This window comes from Helicoverpa armigera, chromosome 7, assembly GCF_030705265.1.
Source record: "Helicoverpa armigera isolate CAAS_96S chromosome 7, ASM3070526v1, whole genome shotgun sequence".
Lineage (NCBI taxonomy): Eukaryota > Metazoa > Arthropoda > Insecta > Lepidoptera > Noctuidae > Helicoverpa > Helicoverpa armigera.
The window spans coordinates 5754751-5774160 of NC_087126.1; the positions used below are offsets into that span (position 1 = coordinate 5754751).

The 19410-nt window shown below is 33.7% G+C and overlaps 4 protein-coding genes and 1 long non-coding RNA gene across 5 annotated transcripts; 3 read left to right on the top strand and 2 right to left on the bottom strand.

Moving 5' to 3' along the window:
* Positions 1–378: 378 nt before the first annotated feature.
* LOC135117157 (uncharacterized) lies at positions 379–1285 on the top strand. Its single transcript, XR_010276665.1, has 2 exons — positions 379–580; positions 1020–1285. It is a non-coding gene; the product is annotated as an uncharacterized LOC135117157 (long non-coding RNA).
* A 3636-nt stretch (positions 1286–4921) lies between these two features.
* LOC110370281 (protein D2) lies at positions 4922–6421 on the bottom strand. The gene is made up of 4 exons (XM_021326026.3): positions 6078–6421; positions 5855–5947; positions 5696–5750; positions 4922–5590 (listed from the first exon to the last, which is right to left on the bottom strand). The coding sequence occupies exons 1-4, from the start codon at positions 6306–6308 to the stop codon at positions 5397–5399; spliced, it is 573 nt and encodes a 190-aa protein (XP_021181701.3). The 5' UTR covers positions 6309–6421; the 3' UTR covers positions 4922–5396.
* Positions 6422–9574: 3153 nt separating this feature from the next.
* LOC110370255 (nuclear receptor-binding factor 2) lies at positions 9575–11437 on the top strand. The gene is made up of 2 exons (XM_021325997.3): positions 9575–9725; positions 9809–11437. Exons 1-2 carry the CDS (start codon positions 9702–9704, stop codon positions 10580–10582), a joined length of 798 nt encoding a protein of 265 aa, XP_021181672.3. The 5' UTR covers positions 9575–9701; the 3' UTR covers positions 10583–11437.
* A 1012-nt stretch (positions 11438–12449) lies between these two features.
* LOC110370254 (transmembrane protein 127) lies at positions 12450–15072 on the bottom strand. Its single transcript, XM_021325996.3, has 4 exons — positions 14851–15072; positions 14037–14270; positions 13406–13705; positions 12450–12995 (listed from the first exon to the last, which is right to left on the bottom strand). Exons 1-4 carry the CDS (start codon positions 14873–14875, stop codon positions 12715–12717), a joined length of 840 nt encoding a protein of 279 aa, XP_021181671.1. The 5' UTR covers positions 14876–15072; the 3' UTR covers positions 12450–12714.
* Positions 15073–16583: 1511 nt separating this feature from the next.
* On the top strand, positions 16584–18581 carry LOC110370301 (tyramine/octopamine receptor). Its single transcript, XM_021326048.3, has one exon. It carries the CDS (start codon positions 16806–16808, stop codon positions 18195–18197), a length of 1392 nt encoding a protein of 463 aa, XP_021181723.3. The 5' UTR covers positions 16584–16805; the 3' UTR covers positions 18198–18581.
* Positions 18582–19410: the final 829 nt, after the last annotated feature.

Here is a 19410-nt window from a genome sequence, read left to right on the forward strand (position 1 = left end):
TCAATAGAATGTAGAATATTGATGACATAGAGGGTTCGAAATCATGCACCGTAATGTTCTCCATTTGAATATTAAGAAAAACGTGGCGAGTTTCTCTATGGGTGTTGCGTCGCAAGTATTTCCGGAGGGTCACCGAACGCGCACACGCCAAACCGGTTCAGTAATTTGGTGTTTCTGGAGAGCCATGTCGATTAATTTACGATAGACGAGCTTCCTGTCAAAAATGATGCGACATCCAACCTCGTGATATGACAACTCAACCATTAGATAGCCATCGAAGTTTTGTTTCTTTTTACCTTTCAACAGAACTGTTAATTAAGATAGGCTCCATGGTACCTTCGGATGGTGATGTCATCTCTGAATGAATTAACCCTTAATTTGGAAATGTATCTTTAAAGATACAACAACTTTAAAAAAATCTGTAACATTAAATAATTGTGTTTTTTTGAATCGATCGATTTAATTATAAAGTTTGACTCATGAAATCACTAGGAAAAGTAAGTCTATTGCATTTTCAACAACTGGACATCCCGATTTACGTCAACCTGAAAAAATGACGGTCGCGAAGAACAACAAAGCTGTAAGTTTTATTGATTTTTATTATTTTTTATACGTGATGATGTCAGGTTCTTACTATTTTATGTGTGTAACGTAATATACTAACGATTTAGCTGAAATAATGGCATAGAAATGTATTTATCGAGCCATGACAAGGTGTCAAACCTCAATGTATCTTTAAAGATACTTTGCTCAAATGTCGACTATACAACATTGTATTTTTAAAGACACATTGCCAAAAGTTAACCTATTATCGCACGTTAAAATTCTCGTAATTTTTATATAAAAAAATATTAACTACACGCATGTGAGACCCTACAGCATGTAAGGTTCCGTAGGATAAAATTAATTTTTATTTAGATTTTATTTTGCATAATTTTTGACATAATTTCATATAAACAGTTCAGTGTTCAGTTTGCTTGGGTTTGGTTTGGTTGCATGTGCAATTTTTTTGTTCGTAGGTATTAAAACGAGCAAGATCAAAGCGCATTCTAGCGTTGATTCCTGCAGGAAATGCACGATCGGACGACAGTGACACAACAGACAATGAGGAAGATAACACAGCCAGCGACACAACATTGCCAGTTTATGGAATACAACATGATTCTTATAGTAGTTCCTCAACACCTTCACTGGATTCGGATAAAATATAATGTGAGATTATGTCTAACTAAACAACGGAACTGTTTTTACGATTTTCATGTAAAAAAATAAATTTTCTTACCAATTAACTATTTTATTTTATAACCCCGATTTGGTAATGTATCCTTTTGGATACATTATCGAAAAACTATACCTTCCTCCGTATTTGGCAATGTGTAAAATAAGATACATATTATTTCAGCGCAATTACTGAAAAAAATTTTTTTTGAATATTTTTCTCTATTTCCTTATACCTCAAATAATTAGACTACAGTATTTTTTTTATAAAATTTGATAAAGATTATGCTTGCCAAATTAAGGGTTAATAATTCATGGTCATAATAGAAATTAAATTGATTCAATTTCTAATAGTGTATCAAAGTCCATGACAATATAAAGGCTTTATGTACCTGCGTGTGGCTAAGTTCTTCTTACAACTATTGCAAATATCTTCAGTTAGGATAGTGGAATTAGTATTACAAGTTGAAGGTTGTTATGCTTTGACCAGTGATTTTTATGAATGAACATAAGTAGTAATACTGATTCATTATTCCTCTTATTGTGTTTTCATTAATCTTCACGTCTATCCCACTGTTGAATCATATATAGATGTATACTTCAGTATATATTGGTCGCATTACGTCATTGTTATCCACTTGTTTTGTGATCTATAGCTACAAAAACAAAACTAAGTCAAGACCTTCGGCTTAATACTACCTAAAGCGGAATAAAAAATAATGTTGTAACAAATATATTCCCAGAACTAGCCCTGCTATGAGCACTGTGTGTCATTTCGTGGTTAACCAGAATTAATCATTCATTCAGTATTATATATTTCTAAGAATAAAGTTTGTGTTTACAAAATCTAAATTTAATTCGATCTGTGTGCATTAAGAATAATAATTATAAGAATTTTCTTGACTGTTATTTCTAGTAACTGTAATTTATTAGCTAGGATTATTAATTAGCTAAAACTAAGGATATTTATTTTTATTGTGACCCGCAGCAAAATAAAGTCACAAAGGTGTAGGTATGTGTCACAGCAGTGATCCTGAAATAAACTGAGTAGGTATGCTACAGGAACGTAGGCTGCAATTACGTACAAATGAACACTCTTTGAACGTAATGAAAAATGTATCTTTTTCTAAAGATATTTATTGTTGTGAAAGAAGACACTTGTTAACAGGAGATACCTTATATTGTTAAACCACTGACATTTCTAAATGAACACTCAATTATCTACGCGTCTAATTTAAGACATTATTTTGTAAACATTTGCCAGACATGACGCATTTCAGCAGGTAGCAAATGTTATTGAAAGCTTCACTTGGCCTTCATATTTCTGATAAACCGACGTTTTTTATACGAAATATCCATAAATTTTCCCTACGCTAATTGCTCTTACAGGGGATTATTTTAAGTCCCAATTAAAATTGTACTTGCAAATATAAATAGTTCGCCCTCACAATTTTTTATTGAGCGAAATTCAAGGTTGATGGGTACCCATTGGTATTTTGTTGCGAGTTAAAAATAAAACTTTGACCCTACAATGTCGTCATTCACGGTCTAGGACAACAGATAGGTAGCTGTTTTTTTTTTCTTAAGCTTAGTGCATTATTTAGTAGAGTAGATAAATAACAGCCATTAAAGCATCATTAATCAATGTCTTGTCATTTGGTACCACTTTGTACCTAGATACTCAAAAATAAGGTAAATAAAATTCTGAGATTAATTTCCTGTACCTATATACAATGTGTCCCGGGGATAAGTGACCGCCCGAAATTTTTTGAATATTTGTACAAAATTAAGGATAATTTCATTTATATTTTTGAAAAAAATCATAAAAAAAATTATTGTCAGGCCTGTTAATAACAGGCTTTGCTCTTTTTTTTCAAATTTCAACTGACTGTATTTTTGCATTTGTTTGAAATAGCAGCAAACATTGTTGTGAGCTATTGTAGGAAATATCATGTAGTTTATTAATAAATTAAAAGAAAGTGATATTAAGGGGGCATTTATTGGACTTATTTTGAAAAAACTGAAAAAAAGGCGTTATTTTCTTTGAATTTTTATTTTCTTTTTTTTCTAATAAATGTTTTATTACATTTTTGTTATGTTTGATAATTTTAATTGATAAACTATGATGTCGGCTAGTCAATAAAGAAAAAGAATTTAAAAAATGTAAAACTTAGGAAATATCTTAAAAAAACTGCAGCACGTCACAGTATTTACTAAAAATCATTAAAAAAAAACCAAAGGCGGTAAGTCCCAAATATAAAGGAAATTATCCTTAATTTTGTACAAATATTCAAAAAATTTCGGGCGGTCACTTATCCCCGGGACACATTGTATAAACTGAATTGTCAATTTTTTATTGTGAAATAGGTTAACTTCCATTCGTAGATAAGTTGAGTTAGAAAAAAATTTTTCGTGATTATATACTACTAGCTTTTGCCCGCAACTTCGTTCGCGTGGAATAGTGACTACCAGCAGATTTTTGATTTGACCAATAGATGGCGCTATATGTCCGGAATAATTTTATTTTTATTTTTTTGTAATAAAAACTATCCTATGTCCTTTCTCAAGTTTCAAACTATGTCTGTACCAAATTTCACACAAATCGGTTCAGTAGTTTAGGCGTGAAGAAAAGACAGACAGACAGACTTTTTTTTTTTTTTATTATTATTTTTTTTTATTTTTTAACTTTATTTGCCGTTACATTTGAAACTGTACGCTACGGTAGAAACTTATCCACTCGATTATCCTGACTCATGAGACAGATTGATTTGTGCTCAAACTTTAATGTTTAGCTTACAATATACCTACTACCATATGACAACACAAAAAATACATACAAGCACGCAATAAATATCGAAGAACGACGACATATTTTTAACGTCATGTTAAAAGCAACACTTATCTGAAAGTAAATTGACTTTCATAAACACAATTAAACCTTGTGATACTTTATAAAAGTGTCCGAAAACAACGGCGGCTATAATACATTGACATATTAAGTACCACTATAAAACTGCGAGGGACCACCCGGGTCATGGACCATGGTCCTTATTCCGAGAACTGTCACACCACGTGACATTCGCATTATTTTGGTGACCTGTAACAACACTCCCAAAGAAAAGGTAATTTTCGAAAATGTATATCATTAGGTCGTCCACGATAAATCACGCTGGATAAAACCAGTAGTTAGAGATGAGAAAATAATTTGTTTATATAAATTAGGCGCGGTGCACGGTGGTGGCGCGTGGGACGCGAGGTGAGAGGGAAGTGTCGCGTGCGCGCGCGCAGCCTACGCTCAGCTCGTGCCGCCATTATTTTTCAACTTGTCCGTTGAAATGAAATAAAAGAAATGTGTTTTAGCACGAAGAGTACCTATGGGCGTTGTTTTAATTAACCCTTAGTATTTGTCTTCGATTGTAAATACGGTTCAACATAAATCTATTTATTTCTTTTGGTTACTTTACCAACTAGCTTAATTATACCATTAGCAGGTACTATGTGCTTAAGTGGTCACTTGTATTTTATTGAAAGCTTCGGATATTTTATGTTTTTCAATTATTTTATAAATGGCGTTTGTATAAATGTTGATAGGTTCGTAACCTTATTTTAAGATTCCCGTTTAAGATTCCCGAAGATTCTAAATTCCCGTTTTTAAGTTCGTTAAGCTTGATACTGAGAAGGTAATAAAACCAAAATGTGTTATGTTGGTTTATTTAATTCTTATTAGGCGATCTTAAGGCTACAATTTAATGTATCAACTACAATTTATAGCATAAGCTAGTTACGCTACAGGGAACCATCTTATATCTTCTCATATTTAAATATGATATGAAATAATGCAATATATCTAGAAGGTAATTATTTAAATAACTAAAGTACCTTCCTACATACCTACCTCTATACCTACTTCCTACCTAAACAATTTATAAAGATCAATGTACTTAAGTTCTTATTTATTTTATTTTTGGTAATGTATCTTAGAACAGAAACAAATTAACTTAATCTTAACTAAAAACATCGTATCACAAGACTGTGTGAACATTTCTTGACTTTAACTATTAATACAAATAAAAACGATCGAATCAAAATAAAACTTGCCATGATTATCTTACAATAATTCTAGACTGCTTGAATCAAAACAAGAATTTTACAGTCGCCATCGAAACTACTAACGCCATCTAGAATTCAGTCTTGAATTCAATTCCCGCAACGGGTCCACAGAGGTTTTTACCGACGAGCCATTTAGCGAGAGTGAATCGGTGTCGCGTGGAAGGCACAGTGGGCAAGAAGTTGTTTCCATCGGCCTGTTCGTAGAGTAGGATAACGTAGCGATGTGGCCCCGTGCCGCGAGGTGGCGCTGGTGGTTTGTACCCTATAGCGTACAAGAGTTAAAAAATAAATTATTTATTTTTAAGTTTAGAATGTTGAAGGCGTAAGATATTATTCCAGCTTTTGCTCAACAAAAGGTAGGACTTACCCCTATAATCTATGCCAACGGTTTTACTACTTTCCTTAGCTTTTAACGCTAATCCCTGGAACAAAAATCTTTTATGAAGATCGCAAGAGCAATTACATTGGTAAGCTTTATTTATATGGAAGCTCAAGAGTTCATTCATATTCAGATACATAAACTTACTGGTATATTAGATTTCACCATGTGCAAATAAAATTCACCGTCCAACTGCGGCGGTGCATCCGGGTCAACCATAATTAAAGTGTAGAATTTTTTCTGCAACAGTTAAAGAAATAAAAACGCAGAAGAAGCTCACTCGATAAATAAAAGTAACGGAGAGATTTTAGAAGAAATATTAGGTATGCTGACCGAAAATAATCAAAAAGAAAAATTAGATCAATCTTACTGAATCTGCCAAAGGATACTGGAATAACGGCTCTTCCATGAATACTTGTTTTGGAAGAAGAACATCGCAGTTATGGTCATTGACGATGGTTCCTCCAACACTGGTGATGTTTAACCCTGTAAGACGATCACAGCCTTCCATAAGACTCTTTACTTCAGTCAGAGAACACTGGGAAGCGGTTCCGTGCACTACCCTCCATAAAAAAGCTAAGACGAAATAGCATTTAATCATTTTAGAAGCCTTATAGATCCGAACAGTTTAAAGCAACTGAGATTCTAACGGTAAAAAGTAAGATTGCGTGTGAAATGTTGTATTAATGCCAGATGTTTGTTTTGAAATCAAAAGGTGAATTTGCAAACAATAGACCCGATAACATTGATGTATATGGCGAGAATAAAAAGGGGCTTACCTCATAAGTTCAATTATGTATTATTGATCTGGTAATGGAACCGTGTCTCACCTTCTTTGATTCTTAATATCAAATTCACAAGGCAAATATACACAATGATTTTAATATGTATCTATTTACCAGTTCGTTCTTCCTTACCTATTATATTCCTTACTAGCTGACCCAACAAACTTCGTATCGTTTAAACCTTCCCTGGACCTCTACGAACATTTTAAAACCAAAATAACCCAAATCGGTCCAGCCATTCTCGAGTTTTAGTGAGACGAACGAACATCAATTAATTTTTATATATAAGAAGAAGATTGGTACCTTTTTTTTTTTTTTAACGACGTAAAAAATCATCAAATGACCCCTCCCGCTGTGGGTTAGCAGCGGTGAGGGAGTGTCAGACTCTTACTGACTAAAAGCCGTCGTGTTCCGTCGTAGGCCTTATGTGCTAGGGCCGCGGTACCTCTTTCGAACAACCCGCAGCCCAGAAGATTGGTACCTACCAACTACTTTCATAAGACCTGATTGATATCCTGATTTGTTAAAAAAAAATCCTGGTTTCTGGTCATGTTTCTTGGCATAAATGACAGATATAAAATTGACACGGAATGACACTATTATACACTTACCCCCAAAGTACAATATAAATAAGATATATGCAGGATTTTTAACAAGCAATGATGAAGATACGTTATTTGGAGTGACAAAGTTAATTTCAGCAATGCAACCTATTTACCACCATAAACTAGGTATACCTAGACCAAACCATGCAGTTATCCAGAGACCAGATGAATCTCGAAATAACAGAACGACTAAGATGCGCAAAATTGTGGTGTCAACGGTACTGGAGTTTATTATGCAATCCCGCCTTGCACTGTCGTGCTAAATTTGAAATATATAGAATGTTTGTAAGACCTATACTAACATACGGTTGCGAGCTTTGGTGTTTAGACGAATGTAGTTCAAAAAAACTGATTCGTTTTGAAAGTAGTGTCTTGATTGAAATTTATAAATCAAATTATCCTCACAGGCATCCTAACAAATTAAAACCTAATATCAGGACCGTTTATAGTAAATATCGAACAAGTGATGTCATAGATCATATAAAGAACGAACGTCTATGTTGTTCGATATTGCTGGAACGCGAAGAAGTAGCTCTAAGGAGACATCGGCAACGATTTCGGCATGCGTGTATTCGTTTTTGCGATGAAGTACAAATTAAGAGGTTTAGAGCGCATCTTTCACAACCGGATATTTCCACAGAACAGAATATAGAACTGACAGACTATAAGGCAGCTGCTTCTTCACGCAAAAATAGTATGGATGACTCACCAGGATGATTTATTTGCTGCAATGTAGGTACTAATGTGGAACTTATGGTGGCGACAGTAATCCCTCAGTCAAACCGACATTTCAGGATCAGTAACGATAACAATCTTTATATCCTTGAGATATAAAGAGCAGAAAAGTGAATTCCTACCATTTTTTAAAGATAATAAATAAGGTAGGGCAAAGATGAAGTGATACTGAAGTCGGAAGAAGAAAGAAAAATTAAATTAATCGAAAATTATTGGATTCAGTAAGAAATATTTAACTTACATATTAAAATGTTTAAGACTTTTTTTCTGTCATTATTTTTCCAGTTTTGAATACACCTTAGAGCTAAAAAGCTGCATGAAAATAACTTCCATGATGTACCTACTTACGTAGGTACTGAAATTCATACACCTAAATTACAAAGTATCTACTCAGGTAGTTAACTAAAAGATACCATTCTCCTACCTTAGGAGAATGATATCTTTATTTTGTATCTCATTTACCTACATCTGCTTGCGAAATCCATACGCTCATAAAGAAACAGCAGGTATTTAACACATAATTTATTTGCAAGTAGGAATCTTTGTTATTAAAACTTGCTTAGGTAAGTAAAGAAGAGCTTGGTACAAGATGTTAGGAAATGAAAATCTGGCTTAAAAAAAAGTTGGTCAACGTCTGCTTTTCTTAACCCTTCTTTTATTTGCTAGTCGGATGCGCCTTCGAATCACAACAGCAGCGGACGGTTTAGTTTCAGAATTCATACTTGTTAACACAGAGCAAGAGCTATACAAGCTATTCTGGTTTTTTTGCTTATCACAAGCCCTGGTGAAATATCTTGATGTGTCAGACTCATTTCCAGATAGTGCATGAATCAGTCTGCGAATGGTTTTTAATTTGGCTCCAGTTGAGCGTTTCCATCGTATCTCTTGTAACTTCATGTATTTGGTCACATCAATATCTGTGAACTGTTTGTAGAGCCTACGCTCATCATTTATTTGGAATATATGTCTTAATGCTTGAACTTCTAGAGATCTTGAATGCCTGTTGCACCCTTCTTCAAACCAATTATAAATCAAAATTGGTCTCAAAAATAATTTATAAGCAAGTATTTTTCTCGCAATAGACGTATTATTTGAACAGTTTAATAATATTTCTTCGCTCTTTTCCGTCCAGGAAGTACATAAATTACGATAATTCTGCATTTTGAAGTGTCATTGGAAGGTATGTAGGTACGAAATCACAGCACTAAATAAATAAATCTCCAGAGAAGCGTAATCATGCCGAATTTTATTCTGGAATTAGTACAATATAGTGACAATACAACGATACAACCACGCTGTCACAGGTAAAGTCAGGAACATTTTGAGAAACTCTTTTCTAATAGACAAAAGCGTTTCTATTTCTACCGCTCAATCGTTGTGGCGTTGTCGCAGGAATAAAAGATAGTGTAGTTGGGAACTACAAGTAAGCAGGTATCCAAAATTCATGGTCATGAACCTGGAGGAGGTTTTGGACATTCAGTCGAAATAGGCGGCAAAGGACATCTGAATCTGAAAATAAAGGTTCATTAATGAAGAACTGATCTATTCTAGTCATTTTTGTATTAAGTGCTTAAAGAATGAGATTTATAGAAGTGCAGAAATTCTTCAGGTAAATGTTAAAAAAGGCTTCCAAAATTCATTGATGATTTGCCTGTATGTACAAAATAAAAAACACAGAATTTCACGGTTCGTTTCAAGACGAAGAATTTCTGCAGCTTCAAAAATATTTTTTGATAATGGCAATTTTTTCTCAAGGTTTGACAGAAGAGTTTTGTTTGACATTGACATAATAATATTATTCATTCAGTAACAGTAGTAAATAAATAGTTTTTTTTTCACTGGAAAGTAGTTTTGTAGTAAAATAGAGTAATGGAATCACATCCACTTAATCTGGTAATGACTAAATTCTTACAATTTATTCCATGGGGAAGTTATACTACCGCTTGAAACTAGTAAATGCTTATTCCTGTTTGCAGGCCCATCAACAACACCGTCGTGCTGAGGCGCACCTGATAAACAATAGGTATGACGAGGCGATGCAGTGCCATCACAATGCTGCTGAACTATTACTGGACGCTATGAAGTCCACGACGTCGTCAGTCGCACTTGAATCTATCACATTGCAACACAGTTATCATCTCAAACAAAAAGATCTCATCAAGAACAAAAAGGAACAATACGAACGAGTCAAAAAAGCAATGGACAATATCAAAGGTTTGGGGAAAGACCCCACCTACAATATTCAAGCAAATGATAGTTCTAAAGTCCAAGTCGCTATTTATAGAACAATAAATGAAGCAGATTCTTTGTTATACACTTTAATCAATAGAAATGCTGAACAAGGCCAAGTGAAAGACGCAGTTATTAAAACCGATGTTGTAGATGGTAAGAAGAATGAAAAGGGTCAGGAAACTGTTATAGAAGAGTTGCAAATACTGAATCAGAACCTACATTCTCTTGTGGAACAGTTAGTAATGCAAGCAGAAGTACTTAAGGATGAAAACATGACCTTAAAAGAGAGGGTAAATTATTTAGAAAAAGAAAGGGTCAAGTATTTGAATCTTCCGTCTACTCAGAATGATTTATTACAAAGGAACTTTTCCAATATCAATATAGGAAATGAAGGTGTTCAAAATGATTTTATTCAAAAAATGCCTACATCTAAAGAACCTCAGCTGGGCAGACCTATCAATGTAGCGGACAGAGCGGCTCTGCCTCATTTTGACTTGAGTGCACTGAAAGATTTATAATTGAAATGGACCTGTGAATAAATATCTATTCATAAAAATACACTTAGATCGTTAATTTTATTTGATTTTGTTATTATTGAAAGTATTTTTTTTTTTGTATAATTTTGCTCATTTAGAAATTAAATCAATACATGGTGATTTTATAAGTCTATTTAAGTAAATACATGTTTGTAGATTTATAAATTGTTTTATGATTTCTTAAAACTGCCATGCTTGAGATATATTTTCATTTATTTATTGCTGTAAATAGATAACCATGACATTAAACTGTTAGGTCATCAAGAGGTTCTTTTATTTTAATTATATGCACTATTTTATAGTAAGTTGGTAAAAAGTACCTGTGTACTAATTTATGGTAGAAAATTCATAGGGTACCTATTGCAAGCAACAATTTTATACTACAGGGATGAGATTTCAGGAGATTGTTTAGAAGGAAAAAACAATTTTGTTTATAGATATGTATTGCATATTGGTCTTACACAAAAATAAAATTTTACTCTTGTTTTAATGTAAAAATAAACTTCCCAGTTGATATACTAGGAATAACTATTCTTACCCCTATAAGGAATCTATACATTAACAAACAATAAAACTAATAACATGCTTATATTTTTGGTAACATGAATATTATACAGGGATGCTACCATTACTATTTACTATTACTCATACATCGATTTTAAATTTAGGTATATTTTGTCTAGTTATTTGTGGCAGTCAAGACCACAAATTATATTTACTAGATTCTAAAAAGCTCATTACATTGTATCTTTTGGATGAGACAGATCTCTCGATATTTTTTGTATAATTATGCCCTGACTCATGCCCTTAAAATACACAATTATTTTGGCTCTAGTAGTTTGTTGTTTTATTTGCAACATATTAATTGTAATGCAAAAATAAGTATTAGTAATATTTATCATCTAATTTAACAATATTTACTAAATTACAATGGCATCATACCATTCTATAACATTAAAGGCATTAAGTGATGGATTGCTTTAATTTCATATTGGAAGTGGTCATCAAATCATAAGTAGGTAAGAGTTATACACATGTAGTAACAAAATGACCCTTTTATCATTTCAATATGAGACCAATACAGAGTAACTTAATGACATGGGGAATAATGTTTTGATAGTGTCCCATTATCGAAATTAAAGCATGTGCAATTAGTGTTTCAAAGATAATCTATTTGTTAAAGTATTAGTAATGATAAGATAAAGTCGTAAACACGAAACAGGTAAACGTTTGGAGATATAAATACATTTGGCATTTCATAGTCATTCACATAGTCTGTTATTGTAACGGGATAACATACAAACGTACCAGGTAAATCCAGTCGTATGATCATTTTTGGAACAGTGGACAGACTGAATCAATGATTGGGTACATTTCATAAATATACAATCGTTACAATTAGTGTTAATCAGCCCTTAATCTACAAAATTATACCACCTAATTAGGCTATAAATAATAAACAGAACTTTTATTATTTTATCTTAAAGCATTTCGAGAAATACGACATGAATAGGCACTAAAATGGCAAATCACATGTAGAAGTGAACAGTAGTCATTAATTAACTCACAACCACAATATATACATACATAAACCAAAATTCCATTTAGATTTTAGGCGTTTTAGAGTAGATATAATTAAGGTTACCTATGCATAAATTTAACATAAAGAAACATTCATCACAATTAAAGTAAAAAACGTATATTACCAACTTTGGATTTGTAAGTCAGAAATCCATTAAATATTTTTTTATCCATAACAGCTGAGATTACTTCCTTCCATCATACTTTCATTAGAAGTTTGGCTAGCACGAGTTTTTGCGAAATATATTTGCAACAAATTTTGTTCAAAAATATTAGTAGCATTACGTCATGTGCGTATTATAACTAAACATCAATATGTTTGACATTCAGCAATTTGTAGATCTCAATTTTATTTAGCAAAAACTTCTTCAGTAGCTCCATAGAGGCTCCAAACATCTCACAAGCCTTAACTTACCTTCAGCATTGGACTTATTATGCCGATATAATTAAAATAATAAATACTGTAGATTACAAACTAAAAATACATCAATATTTGGGTGATTCGAGAAGGGAACTGGATAAGTTTAGGGAAATCAAGGAGAATAAGGGGGAGGCGGTGGAAGAACAGACAGGTCATCAAATGGGAAATATTGTTGTGTTCCAAGTACTGGTGGTGCGTACGGTGGGTGTATGGTGGGCACATAGTCGGCACTCGGCGTGTACGGCGGCAGAGTGGGCACGGCAGGCGTGGGGCCTACACTGTGTGCCTCATATCCATCCCAGTCTTCCATTAAATTTCGCCTTTGAACATCTTCGTCACTGGATAAAGGAGCACCCCAAAGGTTGGCAGCAGATGCTAACAAGGCCAGTGCACCTGTAACATTGAAATTTAAATATGCAGTTAAATAAATTCAGTAGTGATTAAAATGAAATACTTAAATTCCCTGACTAAAGTAATTAACTATTTTATAAACAGAAAAATAAACATTTGTGTTAACATTAATTTGTAAGTTACTTAAGTCACAGATTGTAAAGAATTATTGAACAGGAAAACTCAACAACTGGCCAACCTTGTCATATAGGAAATCCATGGCCTTATCATTTTTTTGTAGCAACTCAACTTACACTAAATATAATAAGGAATTTGTTCTAAAGACTACATTTGAATGAACTATTATTATTATTCATTGATATGAGTAGCCATAGACTTAGAATTAAAAGGTTGCTATTTAGTAATCAATTGATTGTTTAGTTTTGCAACAATGTTTAAGGTATGCAACTCACCAGCTCCTGTAATAGTATAGAATCCATACTCATAATCCACTTGTATTGTATTTGGATCACTGTTGTTTGCATTTCCAAGCACAACAGTTGTGTAGTAACATACTCCGACAATAGCTATGACCCAAAATACACACATTATGCTTGGAATGGCATTCCTTCTCAACATCTTGATGGCTCTACTGTTGAGGCTTGTGAGGTTGATCAGGGTACCAATACATGAGCACAGTAGCACCATAAAGCATAGTAATATTAGAACTCTCATAAGTGTTATAGTCTCTGGTGTTGTGCATGGAGGTAAACCTGCAAAACATTGTTAAATATATATGTATAAATACAATTCTTTATCAGTCAAGCTTAAGAGGAAACATGAATTTACATGGTTATGAGCAAAATATTTCTAAAAAGGAAAACCAGTAACATTTGCATGAATTCTAGGTGACCCCAGTGACGTAGGATAAATTCTTTTGTTGCCTCAGCAGACTTGGGAGTTTGTTTAAGTTATGCACAAGTTTAGAGACAACATACATATCAGTTTTCTTCTTAAAACATGGGCAAATGGGTCTTATGAAATGGAATCTATTTGTGGTATGGAATATAGGTAGGTTTAAAAGTACTATTTCAACAAACTTACCATTATAATCAGATCTAGGATCATACTCAATACTCTGGCGACTATCGTCATCATCATCATTATCAAATGAGAAGAATTGTGCTAAAGACAGGCTCTGTGTACAGTGCAGGCCTTTGATCCTGAACCAACTGGGCTGAACCAGAGCAGCACAAGTCAGGAGAAATGTGGACACATTGAACAGTGCTGCTATTTTGTTCAATTCCTTATCTTTAAAAGGAAAAGGCATTTTGAACCCTGTAATCATACATTTTAATTGTGTTAGTCCTATCAGTATATAAAAGCTATTAGCTACATTAAACATAAGGAAAATGTATGGAGTTATATGTAAAATTGGGTTTTTGGTAAAGATAAGGTGTGGATAATAATAGTGTACTTATTAGTGCTCTTTAATGTTTTATGGCAAAATTATAGCATCAACATAGTAATAAAATTGGTAAGTATATGATGTATAGTGTCTGCTTCCAGTAAAAGTCAATCATGATTGAGCTATAAATAGGTTCACACCTTAGGGGAGGCGTATCTTCGAGGGAGGTCGACTGGCTGCTATTAACTTAGGTAGTCATTTTCTAGCCAAATATGTTGCCTATGTAATTGATACCATGTCGTAATGCAAATACGTACGCAGCGTTTTAATAACATTAACTCAAGGAAAAGGTCATACGCACGGTCCATCACAGTTATAGAAAAACGTTGCAACAAAGAACTCACGTACAGACACATCGTGAAAATGTAATTAAAGTGATCGTTAAGCTAATTAAAACACTGAAAATATCCAATATCTGAGTAAAACAGTCAGTAAGATTGGACGTCATACCTCGGATCCACGATAAACACCCCATTATGTTGCACTTATCATTTGAACAATACACCTAAGTAAACAGGAGACACTTTGTATATTACTCTTGCTGATTATTATGTTTTGCAAGCGCAATATTAGACGCGATATTTTACTAAACTGTGTTTGTCGCGTTTCGTCTCCGCTAAATATTTTGACAGCTAGCGCAAAAGGTGTAGAACTGCAAACAGAAAAAATCTTGTCACATGAGAATCAAAATAATCGGATCGGACTTCTCTTTCTCTCTAACGGCAACAGCAACAGCATAGCACACAAGCGCCACTTGTTGCTAAACTTTTTTGACAGTCTTAATATCCACTCCTTTCCAAGCAGCCTAAAAATTTGAGATATAACTTTTTGTTTTCTTATTAAAATGATGAGTTATCATTTATCAAAAATATTTTAAAGAGTACTTAAAACAAATTTTTGAAGGATTTTTTAATAAAAGCGATACATAAGAGTTCTGACTAGTGACCTCTACCGTTCACAATTAATGATACTTAGCTTGCCCTCCGGTCTATTCATCTAATAAAGAAAGCTGTAGATGGCGTGCGTTGACTGTTTTTTTCAGCAGAGGTATTTTGTTTGGAAACGTAAAAAATCGTTTTATTATTACTTTTTTATGTTATATCTATCCGATACCAAAGGTTGGAAATTCATATTAATTAAGGTAAGGTAGTACCTAATTGAGTACATAGTGGTAGTCGGTACCTTATGGATTAGATAAGGGACTACATAACGAAGTACGTACATAAAAGAGCGGTAGTTAGTTAGGGGTCATTCATAAGGGTGTAAAAAATGTAACTATGTAGGTACATAAGTCCCCTTAAGTGTTACCTACACAAGAGAGTAGGTACTTGAGGTATTTACTAAGATACCTCCGCTTACCTACCATATAGGAATAGGTATTGGTAACCTAAAATGATTTAATTTTTAGTTCTGCCGAGCCCTACCCAACTAAGCACTTTGTTAACAACCCAAATTGAGGTTAGTTTCCATTCTAACCGGGGAGTTTCGTATATACCTTACCTTATAAACATGGAAGGACCGTCTTGCGAAACTGATTATTCAATTAGAAGTTAGGTTGGATTAGGTTCAATGACACGAGTACCACGACAAGGTATCTTTGCTAATAAAGCGGGCCAAGACCGGCCGCGAGCCTTCTTATCTAAAAAAAATATCAAATATTTTCAGGAATTTTATTTTGTAGAATAGTTCCCTGTAACTGTAAAAACTGTTGTAGGTGGATAGATAAAAAACAAACACGACTTTTCGGAATTTCAATGTTTTTCCTTGTTACGTTCTGTTTCCAAAAAAAATCGCTTAAGTTTGTACCTACATGAAACGTAGATACTCGAAACAATAAAATATTTATACCCAATCTAACTCTCACATTAGATAGCTGCACTAGAATTTGAACAGAAATAATATCCACATACTTATACCTATCTACAGGTCATCTGTAATCCCACGAAAGGTGCTCTAGATAGGTAGTCGTATAAAAATAGACTGAAAGCTCTCACACTGCCCCAGGCGTCCACGACACTGACATGGCTATATACAAAGATCTTTGTATCTTTGTCGTGAGAACACAAGTTAGATATACGGTTAACTATGCATGTAGATTATTTACAAGTATCTCCGCTATGTGGGTCGACTTTTAAAGTCCCGTAGGCCTCCAGTCTCGTACGAACCGTTTGGCTGCAAAGAATTATTCGATTCCGCAGCTATTGTATTTCAAAATACCAAAGTGAATAGTAAAAATGTATCCATTTGATTCTTTAATTAATTAACGGCACAGGAGAACAATCAACTTTTGTGTAATAAATGAAAAACGAGGGTCTACTATGTTTTCGCTTCCCGAGTGACAAGGATGGAAAATTAATTAAAGATACTTTTGCGCATATTTTAGAGAATCATTATATTTTAGCGCCATGAATGACATTTTGATTAATGTAGACTATTATTACGTCTATAATGTTTCATCATTCAACAATAATGATTCCTTATACAATTCGTCGTTGGGAACAGAATGTTATTCGACTAACCTTCTCTACAACTCAAGTTTTGGCTTTGAAATAGCCGTTCCAGAATGGGAAGCATTAACTACAATAGTGATGTTGTTCATAGTTATCGCTGGAACTGTTTTTGGAAACATCCTGGTAATACTTGGAGTTTTCACATATAAACCCTTGAGAATAGTGCAAAACTTTTTTATTGTGTCGTTAGCAGCAGCCGATTTAGCAGTGGCAGTGTTAGTGATGCCGTTAAATGTTGCGTACATGACATTAGGACGATGGTTGTGGGGTAAACAATTGTGTAAAATGTGGCTAACTTGTGATATAATGTCGTGCACTTCGTCGATCCTGAACTTGTGTGCTATAGCTCTCGACAGATACTGGGCAATAACAGATCCAATTAATTACGCTAATAAGAGGACATTGGAAAGAGTAGTGTACCAAATAATTGGAGTATGGATCCTGTCTTTGTTAATAAGTTCACCACCTATTTTGGGTTGGAATGATTGGCCAAATGAGTTTACCGCAGATACTCCTTGCCAGTTGACCTCAGAACCCGGTTATGTTGTGTATTCATCGCTCGGATCATTCTTTATTCCTCTTCTTATTATGACAATAGTGTATATCAAAATATACATAGCTGCAAGAAAAAGATTAAGAAAACGTGTACTAGTAACGCGCATTCAAAACAAAAATCCAGTGTTGGTAATACAAAGTCAAGAAGAAAGCCAAGAAAATAGAGACGATTCAGACAATGAATCCGACAGTGGAGCGAGTATTAAAAGATGTCAGAGAAAAGCGTTTATAGATATAAAGAAAAACTTCTTTGTACCTTTTCTGTTACTGAATGATCCAGTTGCGCGTCAAACGATTGAATCGAATATGAACCAGATGCAAGCAGACGTTTCACCAGGTAGTTGTGGAAGTTATAAAACGAAAGTAGTTGGTTCTTTGAAGAAAATGAGCCACAAGAATAAGAAGCAGGAGAAACCATTGTTGGCAAGTGTCAATAAAAGCGGCGACGTAGTAAATCAGTTCATTGAACAAAAGCAAAAGATCTCCCTGTCTAAGGAGCGCCGTGCTGCGAGGACTCTCGGGATTATTATGGGTGTATTTGTTGTCTGTTGGCTTCCATTTTTCCTAATGTATTTAATATTACCCTTTTGCTCATCTTGTTGTCCTAGTCTAAGGCTCATTAACGTAATCACGTGGTTAGGGTATGCCAACTCAACAGTAAATCCATTAATTTATACCATTTTCAATATCGAATTTAGAAAAGCTTTCAAAAAGTTATTAGGACTGAAATAGAAAAGTTTCAATGTAACGCTTAGCTTTTGTTTTGACGGAATTGTTACCAAATATTATTAGTTTTAACCAAAATATCGTACAAATTATGTGCTAAAATTTAGGAAGAATGTTTTTAACGTTGTTTTGATTAAGATTTTAAATAATAGAGCCTAAACAAATCGTAGTTAGGTCGAGTCTCGTCGACAGACTTGAAGCCTCGTTGACAATCGTACGGACGGTCCTTAACAACTGGCTTGAGGAGACTCGACCACTTACGCCTCGTATGTATGTATAATAATACTTCACATAATGTTATACACACCTACCATCCATTGTATCTCTTCATTCATTTGTTCTGTTACTAAATCTGAACATTGTTCTCGATTGTGTTCAATTAGATTTCTAAATTGGTACTATTATAATATTGGCATTGTAACACTTGAGTAGATATTATGTACTCTCGTTACCAGTTTGTTATGCTTTCATCTTTACCTTGATAAATTATTTGTCTGCTGGGTTCATGCATGGATGAATGGAAATATGTACTCAAAAACGATAGGTCTGACTGAAATTAAGTGTATTGAATATATTTTTGGGTTCATTAGTTAAATTGCTCTGTATTTTGATTTAAATTATTACTGTGACGTAGTGTGAAGTAATTAGCGCTATCAATCAAATAACCTATTCTGTGGCATCACTTGCTAGAGACATTCGCTTGATGAATTGCCTTTGATACAATACTAAATACTTAAGATTTTAATTATCTAAATTAATTATGTAGGTATGTACCATGTTTTCGTTGAATTAGTGCTCAAGACAGATGATTAGATTAAAAATTTAAGTAAGATATTTTTGTATTTTTATTTCGTGAGACTGATTTTCATTTTTTTTTATAAATTATGTACTTTATCTGAAGTTACCTATATACCTAGAGGAGAAAAAAATCACGAAACAAATTAATATGAGCGAGATATTTTATGAAATTAGTAAGAAAAAGTGAAATAGTTTACACGAGCTCTTATCTCGTTTAAGCAAAGCACTCCATTTCATTACAGCGAACATGCAAGTAGGTACGGCACCTCTATGCTTAAGTTTCTCGTTCATTTTGAGAAAATATCACAACACGAGACAGTTAATTTAAGACGACAAGTTTAATCAGTAGAAGCTCACTGGTAAAACAGGACTTGTTTTTAACAAAATTGGCTGTGTAAGGCAAAAACCATTCTTCTAACAG